Source organism: Bradysia coprophila (genome assembly GCF_014529535.1).
Source record: "Bradysia coprophila strain Holo2 chromosome X unlocalized genomic scaffold, BU_Bcop_v1 contig_26, whole genome shotgun sequence".
Lineage (NCBI taxonomy): Eukaryota > Metazoa > Arthropoda > Insecta > Diptera > Sciaridae > Bradysia > Bradysia coprophila.
The window spans coordinates 3,925,757-3,935,503 of NW_023503313.1; the positions used below are offsets into that span (position 1 = coordinate 3,925,757).

At 36.9% G+C, this 9,747-nt stretch overlaps 1 protein-coding gene across 1 annotated transcript; it reads left to right on the forward strand.

Moving 5' to 3' along the window:
- Positions 1 to 1,286: 1,286 nt before the first annotated feature.
- LOC119069316 (ran-binding protein 3) lies at positions 1,287 to 3,160 on the forward strand. The gene is made up of 5 exons (XM_037173368.1): positions 1,287 to 1,416; positions 1,534 to 1,952; positions 2,026 to 2,412; positions 2,488 to 2,583; positions 2,682 to 3,160. The coding sequence occupies exons 1-5, from the start codon at positions 1,401 to 1,403 to the stop codon at positions 2,823 to 2,825; spliced, it is 1,062 nt and encodes a 353-aa protein (XP_037029263.1). The 5' UTR covers positions 1,287 to 1,400; the 3' UTR covers positions 2,826 to 3,160.
- The last annotated feature ends 6,587 nt before the right edge of the window (positions 3,161 to 9,747 follow it).

Sequence of the window (9,747 nt, forward strand, 5' to 3'; positions counted from 1 at the left end):
ATGGTTCTCTCATTTCTACATCACATTCATCAACAGCCTCGAATTCATACATTACTGGTCTTCAGCGCCCTTATTTGTAAACATTTAGGTTGGGACATTTATCTAACGATTTTGAAAGCGGACTCAAACGCACTCATTTGCATATTATTGTGACATAAATAGTGAATGTGTTCAAGATAAATCGACAGATTTTGGAGAATCGGCCATACCTGGTTATTTACATTCATTGAGTAAATGTCGGTTTGCTTTTTGAATCTATATTATACACAGTGTAAACATTAGGTGTTTGACAGAAAACTCATACATTTTAAGTCATATTTTGCATGGGTTCATTTTTAACGATATGTGTACTAGTCTACGAAAAGTTTAACAGGCTACTTGCACGAGTTGTCAAAACTATTTTATTCGGATTATTCAGGTCCTAAAACCCATGAATACAAATTTTGTTTGCTCAATTACGTTAATTAGTATTTTAAATCAGCAATTTAACGTATTTGTTATTATTTTTGTTTTTTTATGTTGGTACGTAAATAATTGAAAAACTAGTGACGTCATGGATGCTTTACCATACTATGAGTGTATGTATTACGTATAAACGATCGCACTAGTCTGACGTCAGAATTTCTTCTTATTTTTTTTTCTTTATTAATTTAAATAAAACCGAAAGGATATTTTCATAATGTGTAATGGTAAATGTTGTTTATTTTTACATCAAATTTCATTCAAAAATGGTTTAAAGTGATTTTGCAGGTAGCCTATTAAAAAAAGGACAACACTTTGACGAGGGGGAAACCACTATTTTTTATTGATGTGACTAACATTATTAACATGATTAACCAGTGATAAACATGATGATGAATTGGTGATTTACCAGCATTTGACCGGGGGAATCGTCGCAAAACTACAAATGTTAATCACAAAATAGTGGTTTCCCCCTCGCACTTTGAGCCCCGATTTCAATTTTTTGTGTTTTGTGCTTCAATGGTCTCTCAAACAGTAAACATTTTGTATAAGAAAAACCAACCTAACAAAACAAAATTTTCCGAAATGTGGTACTGTTCGTTTACAGAGAGATGCTAATGTGACGACTAGGTCGTTTAGACGGTTTAGACGGATATAAGGAATATGTCGAATGATTTTGAATTTGGTCGAGAGAAAATGTATTAAATATTCTATCAAAAAACCAGCTATCATTCGACACATTCATCCGTTGAAACGACGTCCCAGTAGTTATATTGGCATCTCTCTGCTAGTTTATTATTTCAATGATTAAAATTGTCATTCCAGTGGCTGTCATTTATCCAACTGGTCATTGTAAACCATTTATATCGTTGATCGACATAACCCCAAATTTTATAGTTTTGAGTTTTGCCAACAATTTTGAAGAAAATTTCATTAAAATGTCGCAAACGAACGGTAAGCAGATTTTTATTTGTCCGAACAAGCGTTTCCCAGACGATGCATCATCCTCGAACAACGGGAAATGTTTGCGCGAATTACAGCTTGTTTGTTCAAATGTCAAAATTGTTCCAGATGAAAATAACCAAAACGAGCTGAAAGAGCAAGCCAGCATAAGCTCGTCTCGTCCAAACCCGATTAAATCTGGTTTATTGCGACCGTCAGCGTTTCAAAACAATTCATCAAGTGAAGCATCGTCATCGTCGTCAACAATCCGGCCCAGCGTTCTTAAAACTGATGATTCCTCAACCGTAGTGTCGACAAGCTCTTCATTTAATCCATTTCAAAACAGCACCGATGAGGAAGTACAATCCAAGGAGAAAACCTCAACGAATGGCAATGCCGCTGATTCTCACAGCAGCACTGATCCATTGTTTTCTTTGGTGAAAAATGGTATGCCAAAATCAAATTTGTTTACCACCAAGTCCACTATTCCAATAGCCGAAAATTCCGGTTTCGTTTTCGGACAAAACGTTCGTGAACGTGTAACTGGGGTAAGTGTCGTGCAAACGATTGGTCGAATTGATTTGTTGATTAAAAGTTGGAATTTTTCTTGTGTGTGTCCAGGAATCGGTATCCGATCAAACACCGGATAGTACAAATGAACCGAGCAGCTCAGGCGAACTGTTTGCAATAGCAAGCGCTCAATGTCAATCAACTGACAACAATGATAAGCCAGTCGAAGCTAGCGTGGAAATGTTAACCGAAGCAACCCGAGCCTACGAACAGAGCCGAGCGCAGAAACGAAAGTACGAGGAAGTCGAAACCTTTACCGGCGAAGAGGATGAAACAAATGTGTTGGATGTAAATAGTAGATTGTTTGCATACGTTTCGTCGAACTATGAACAACGTGGACCGGGAAGTTTACGATTAAACGATTCCAAGGATCAAAGCAAGAGTTCGAGAGTAGTGTTCCGGACATCGGGTAATTTGCGCGTGTTACTAAATACGAAGGTGATTTGAATTTCCGCTCCCGGTTTTAAAGACCAAACAAACAAATTTACAAAAAATTTTAATTTCCCGTTTCAGATCTGGCCGGGTATGGTCGTAGAAAAAGCTAGCCAAAAGAGTTTGAGACTGACTGCCATTGACTCTGCTGGACAGATAAAAATATTTCTGGCTATGGTAAGTGTATCCATTTCACGATTTTCGTGCACAAAATGCTTTGCAATGCCCTCGATGCGAGACAAACTAAACATTTCGTTTGCTTTCCCATTTTACAGGCACGTCCTGATGATATCACAAATCTTTACGAAGAGATAAACAAACGAATTGATTTGGAAAAGTCACGTACACCAACATCGTCGACGACCAACGACACTGTTGTCACAAGTGATTCAAAGGACGAATCAACGGTGGAAAAATAATTTTTTTTTCGATTCTGGGCCATGCATTTCCACACCGAGTGTACATTTATAAGCTAAATAAGTATCATGATTTCCATTACTTTTTATCAGCAACACTGCATCCTCATCAAAAAATTGCAATAAGATTTAACAGAAATTTTCTTTTCATTTTACGTTTGTTTCGAATGTGCTTTTTGCCATTGAAGTCAAGCATACGACTTTGCGGGTAAATTTGCGTTGAAAACACCAAAAAAAGAAGTATTTTACATTCTATCGAGAAGTGCAGAACCGTCAACCCTGTACTATTCAAGCACTGCTCTCTGTTCGGTTGAACGGGAACATAATTTATTAACAAATTTTTTTTGTTGAGAAATGTTTATTCGAAACTATCTGTGTGTGTAGTCGAGTGTTTCGTTAGAAGGTTAGCCATTTGGTACAATTGGCGCCATTTCATTGAAGGATTTCTTTTGCATTACAACAATGTTTTAAGAAGAAACATATTTGACTCAAATGGAGACGTTTGTTCACTGAAACTATATACCAGACACCAGAACGACAGATTAACATTGAAGACAGGTGGCTATTATGAATGCTAGTAGTGAATGATTAGACGATCTAAATCTTAAAATTTCCTTTTGCAAATCGAATGTTATAATCAGTACCGGACTGGCTCGAAAAAGCCCATTGGGGGCTCCATGCAACTCAATTTAAAAAGGCCCACAAATTAAAAATTCTCATACAAAAATCCAAAAGGCCCATCGGGAATTCCCCGAATTCACCATATGGCCAGTCCGGGCCTGGTTATAATCGATTGGGAGTGTAATCTAACTTCAGAGAACTCCAACTCCGAAAAATCAATCCAACTCATTTTAATAATCACTTCAAACCAATTTTATCCCAAAATTATCCGAAATCTCGTATTTATTAAGATTTTTCTTTCACTCCCAATCATAAATCATTGCTATGAGAGGTGTGAGAGGGGCTATTGTCCTCCTCACAATCAGTTCTCTACTAGGTGGAAAAATGACTAAGAATTGTCTGAGCAACGTATTACTGAGAGGAAAAATAAATTTCGAATCATCTATCGCCGGATACGTTCCTACGGATAATTTCCTCCGAAATTTTAAGATTTCCTTCCACCACTTTAAATATTCGACATTTTGTCTTAATCGGTTTCTTCTTCTTCTATTAGAACGTCCGAATTTCCATCCTCGCACTTTCGTCACCAAAGTTTCGTTTTTAATTTACGAAAGATCGATGTTTGACGCAAATTAAATCATTATTTATAGCGAGATATAAAGCGACCGCCCTTACCCTTTTGAGTCTAACACACAGAGTCGATGTAAATTACGACCACACAATCATAAAAAACTATTCAAGTTCGTTTACCTCAGACATTATTCTGGACGTTCATTCAGTTCAGTTTCAAGTGCATTACAAATTAGTTGGACGCCTAGATTCAAAAAAAAATCAAACCAAGACATTGAACACTTGATTGAGAGGTTTTCTAATGTTGACCACATTGTGCAAACTTCAGAATGCTCTGGATCAATTTCTTCGAAAATGTACGCAGTTCTTGTAGTTGACTTGTTCAGCTTTTAAGAACATTTTGTAAACCAAAATCCCGTAGTTAGCTTGTAGCTCATATCAACAAATTAGTGGTGTGATCTCCTAAGTTTCCATTTTTTGATTGTGTCACTAAATTTTCCTTATACGAAAAGGTCACCGCTTTGATCAACTTTATCTTTAAGACGAAGAAGTGGTTTCTCGAATTTGAACACTAAACTTTGTGACCAGTTAGCTTATAGTGATCGAATCAAACGAAAATACCATGGTTCGAAATGGATCGCTTATTGTAAGCGAGACGAAACTATTTGTCTCGCTCACGACAATTTAATTTCCATTTTAAGTTAAACGGACAGAAATAGCTCATGATATTGTCATCCTAGATTTTTGTCCTGTTCCTGATTTATAATCAGAAAGAAACTTTGGATTCGTGACTGCAACGGTAAACTAATCTTCATCTTTCAACCGCTGAAGGGATCTGCAAACAATGTGTAAAAGGTCATTCGGTTCAGAGTTCAGATAATCTTATCCGATGCGCAATTGAAATCATACCTTCCCTGGGGAAAAACAAAAGTCCTAAAAATTCGAAAAACGTAGCCTCATGGTCACAAATCTGTTTCGAGTCGTTAGACCACGTTTTTCGAAACTTTTATTTTCACCTGGGGCTATAAAATATAGACTGTTATGATCAGAGCGGGAAGGAAACAAAGGATCACAAGATCTGTGTTTCAAGATCACCTAGGTGATCGTCCCACCCTGATAAATCTAAATCTATGATCAGAGCGAAAGAACCGAAGACTAGTTTATTATAACTTGCCTTGGGGTATTTGTCAAAATATTGCTTTCTCTTTCAACATGTTACGTTGAGAGTGAGAGGACCGAGGACTAGTCTATTATAAGTTGTCTTAAGGAACTTGTCAAAATATTTCTTTCTCTTTCATCATAACACTTTTTACTTGCTAACTTCTACGGAACAGATTTTTTTTATAAAACTCTAGTACGTCGCCGCCTCAAGTCTCCTTTCTCCAGCTGTAATCTTGTCTGCAGAACAGAAAACCTAATATGCCGATCAATATAACTAAATTGAAAGGAACGCAGAATAAACACAAAAGTTGTTTGACAACACAACACACAACGCAAAATGCAATATAAAATTGAACCTTAAACAAAAATATGCAAATGGAATACAATTTGTAAGTCTCACATTTTGAATGAAGAAATTAATAAAATGAAATGAAAAGTGAATTTGGTTTTTGTTTTTGTGCGCGATAATTATAATGAAGAACAAAAAAATCGACCCAGATCTTGTTTAAAAAAAAAGACCGACACAAACGGACTAGTGTAAGTGTAAGTGATATGGAGAAAAAAAATGAAATAAAAAAAAAATCATTTGAACTGATTTGGGCTCTACTGAATGAGTCCACTCTAAGTCAATCTTTTCGCTGGGGGACATGTGCAAATTTTTATGCGTAACGTGTTTTTCGTTAATTTTTTTTTTCCTGCAAACTGTACGCAAAAACGACCTCTGTCCTACACTTCAACATAAATTTTTTTTACCCAAACTGTTCAACGAAAGGCAGAGTTCCAATGATTTTGTTATGTTATTACATTGGATCGTTTCTTTAGTTTGCGTATTAAAGACTTCATATCAATGGACAATGCAGTTGAAAATGTTTCTTGCAATCGACAGAATTTTATACGTCGATTCGAGAGCAAAATAGTTATTTTTGCAACTGAGTTTTTGTGTAGGCGTTAGATGTGTCCGAGGTCAATGCGCATCGTGCGTCTTGGATTTGAAATCCCTACGATCGTTGTTAGGTCGTAGACCTTTTGGAAGCATTTTCATTTCCTCTATTTGAGTGACGTCAAAGTCAGCTTCGGTGCTAGACAGTGCAGGCGAAGTAAATCAATGGATTCTTTGTGAAATAATGTTGTAACATTTATCAGATTAAATTAGACGGCTGTTTTGATTAGGCTCCTTTTCCCTTGTCTAATGTCGAATGATTTTAGAGACACACATATTGTCGAATTTTAGATGTAATCGAGCAATCAATGGCGTAATGGTTAACACGTCTGCTTATCACTACGAAATTGAACTGCTAGTGTGAGGTTTCGAAACTTAATAGTAAACTGAAGTTGAGTGTACAGCCTTCGCTCCTCGTACTATAAAGTGTTCTAAGACCTTAGATTATCTTATCGCTGACACCAGGCAGCGAATCTAGTTAAGTAAAATGATCCAGCCCCTAACTCTTAGGTTAAGGTAAATTATTCCCTTGACTGTAAGTCATGGGTTTTACAGAAACAAATACACCCGTAGGTTACCACGTTCACTATGATTAAAAATGTATGGAAATGTGATGAACACGATAACTGGAGCAAAGTTCAACCGATTTTCAAAAACTTTTTTTTATTCGACGAAGTATTGAAATCTTCAGGTCAAGTTCGAAAATGGGTGGTATCGGTTCAACTTTCTGGTGGTAGTTCTCGAAAGAAGCCTCTGCTCTTTGTTAACACGATAACAGATTTTCAAAAACCATTTTTTTATTTGACGAAGTATTGAAAAATCAGGCCAAATTCGAAAATGGGTGGTATCGGTTCAACCATCTGGTGGTAGTTCTCGAAAGAAGCATTTTCTGCTCTTTGTTAACACGATAACTGTAGCAAAGTTCAACCGATTTTCAAAAACTTTTTTTATTCGACGAAGTATTGAAATCTTCAGGTCAAGTTCGAAAATGGGTGGTATCGGTTCAACCATCTGGTGGTAGTTCTCGAAAGAAGCATTTTCTGCTCTTTGTTAACACGATAACTGTAGCAAAGTTCAACCGATTTTCAAAAACTTTTTTTTATTCGACGAAGTATTGAAATCTTCAGGTCAAGTTCGAAAATGGGTGGTATCGGTTCAACTTTCTGGTGGTAGTTCTCGAAAGAAGCCTCTGCTCTTTGTTAACACGATAACAGATTTTCAAAAACCATTTTTTTATTTGACGAAGTATTGAAATCTTCAGGCCAAATTCGAATATGGGTGGTATCGGTTCAACCATCTGGTGGTAGTTCTCGAAAGAAGCCTTTTCTGCTCTTTGTTAACACGATAACAGATTTTCAAAAACCATTTTTTTATTTGACGAAGTATTGAAATCTTCAGGCCAAATTCGAATATGGGTGGTATCGGTTCAACCATCTGGTGGTAGTTCTCGAAAGAAGCCTTTTCTGCTCTTTGTTAACACCGATAAAAGATTTTCATTTTTTTTTTATTTGACGAAGTATTGAAATCCTCAGGTCAAGTTCGAACATGGGTGCTATCGGTACAACCATCTGGCGGTAGTTCTCGAAAGAAGCCTTTTCTGCTCTTTGTTAACACGATAACTGGAGCAAAGTTCAACCGATTTTCAAAAACTTTTTTTTATTCGACGAAGTAGTGAAATCCTCAGGTCAAGTTCGAAAATGGGTAGTATCGGTGCAACCATCTGGTGGTAGTTCTCGAAAGAAGCGCATTCTGCTCTTTGTTGACACGATAACTGGAGCAAAGTTCAACCGATTTTCAAAAACTTTTTTTTATTCGACGAGGTAGTGAAATCCTCAGGTCAAGTTCGAAAATGGGCGGTATTGGTTCAACCATCTGGTGGTAGTTCTCGAAAGAAGCATTTTCTGCTCTTTGTTAACACGATAACTGTGGCAAAGTTCAACCGATTTTCAAAAACTTTTTTTTATTCGACGAAGTATTGAAATCTTCAGGTCAAGTTCGAAAATGGGTGGTATCGGTTCAACTTTCTGGTGGTAGTTCTCGAAAGAAGCCTTTTCTGCTCTTTGTTAACACGATAACAGATTTTCATTTTTTTTTATTTGACGAAGTATTGAAATCCTCAGGTCAAGTTCGAAAATGGGTGGTATCGGTTCAACCATCTGGTGGTAGTTCTCGAAAGAAGCCTTTTCTGCTCTTTGTTAACACGATAACAGATTTTCAAAAACCATTTTTTTATTTGACGAAGTATTGAAATCTTCAGGCCAAATTCGAATATGGGTGGTATCGGTTCAACCATCTGGTGGTAGTTCTCGAAAGAAGCCTTTTCTGCTCTTTGTTAACACGATAAAAGATTTTCATTTTTTTTTATTTGACGAAGTATTGAAATCCTCAGGTCAAGTTCGAACATGGGTGCTATCGGTACAACCATCTGGCGGTAGTTCTCGAAAGAAGCCTTTTCTGCTCTTTGTTAACACGATAACTGGAGCAAAGTTCAACCGATTTTCAAAAACTTTTTTTTATTCGACGAAGTAGTGAAATCCTCAGGTCAAGTTCGAAAATGGGTAGTATCGGTGCAACCATCTGGTGGTAGTTCTCGAAAGAAGCGCATTCTGCTCTTTGTTGACACGATAACTGGAGCAAAGTTCAACCGATTTTCAAAAACTTTTTTTTATTCGACGAGGTAGTGAAATCCTCAGGTCAAGTTCGAAAATGGGCGGTATTGGTTCAACCATCTGGTGGTAGTTCTCGAAAGAAGCATTTTCTGCTCTTTGTTAACACGATAACTGTGGCAAAGTTCAACCGATTTTCAAAAACTTTTTTTTATTCGACGAAGTATTGAAATCTTCAGGTCAAGTTCGAAAATGGGTGGTATCGGTTCAACTTTCTGGTGGTAGTTCTCGAAAGAAGCCTTTTCTGCTCTTTGTTAACACGATAACAGATTTTCATTTTTTTTATTTGACGAAGTATTGAAATCCTCAGGTCAAGTTCGAAAATGGGTGGTATCGGTTCAACCATCTGGTGGTAGTTCTCGAAAGAAGCCTTTTCTGCTTTTTGTTAATACGACAACTGGAGCCAAGTTCAACCGATTTAAAAAAACTTTTTTTTATTCGACGAAGTATTGAAATCTTCAGGTCAAGTTCGAAAATGGGTGGTATCGGTTCAACTTTCTGGTGGTAGTTCTCGAAAGAAGCCTCTGCTCTTTGTTAACACGATAACAGATTTTCAAAAACCATTTTTTTATTTGACGAAGTATTGAAATCTTCAGGCCAAATTCGAATATGGGTGGTATCGGTTCAACCATCTGGTGGTAGTTCTCGAAAGAAGCCTTTTCTGCTCTTTGTTAACACGATAAAAGATTTTCATTTTTTTTTTATTTGACGAAGTATTGAAATCCTCAGGTCAAGTTCGAACATGGGTGCTATCGGTACAACCATCTGGCGGTAGTTCTCGAAAGAAGCCTTTTCTGCTCTTTGTTAACACGATAACTGGAGCAAAGTTCAACCGATTTTCAAAAACTTTTTTTTTATTCGACGAGGTAGTGAAATCCTCAGGTCAAGTTCGAAAATGGGCGGTATTGGTTCAACCATCTGGTGGTAGTTCTCGAAAGAAGCATTTTCTGCTCTTTGTTAACACGAT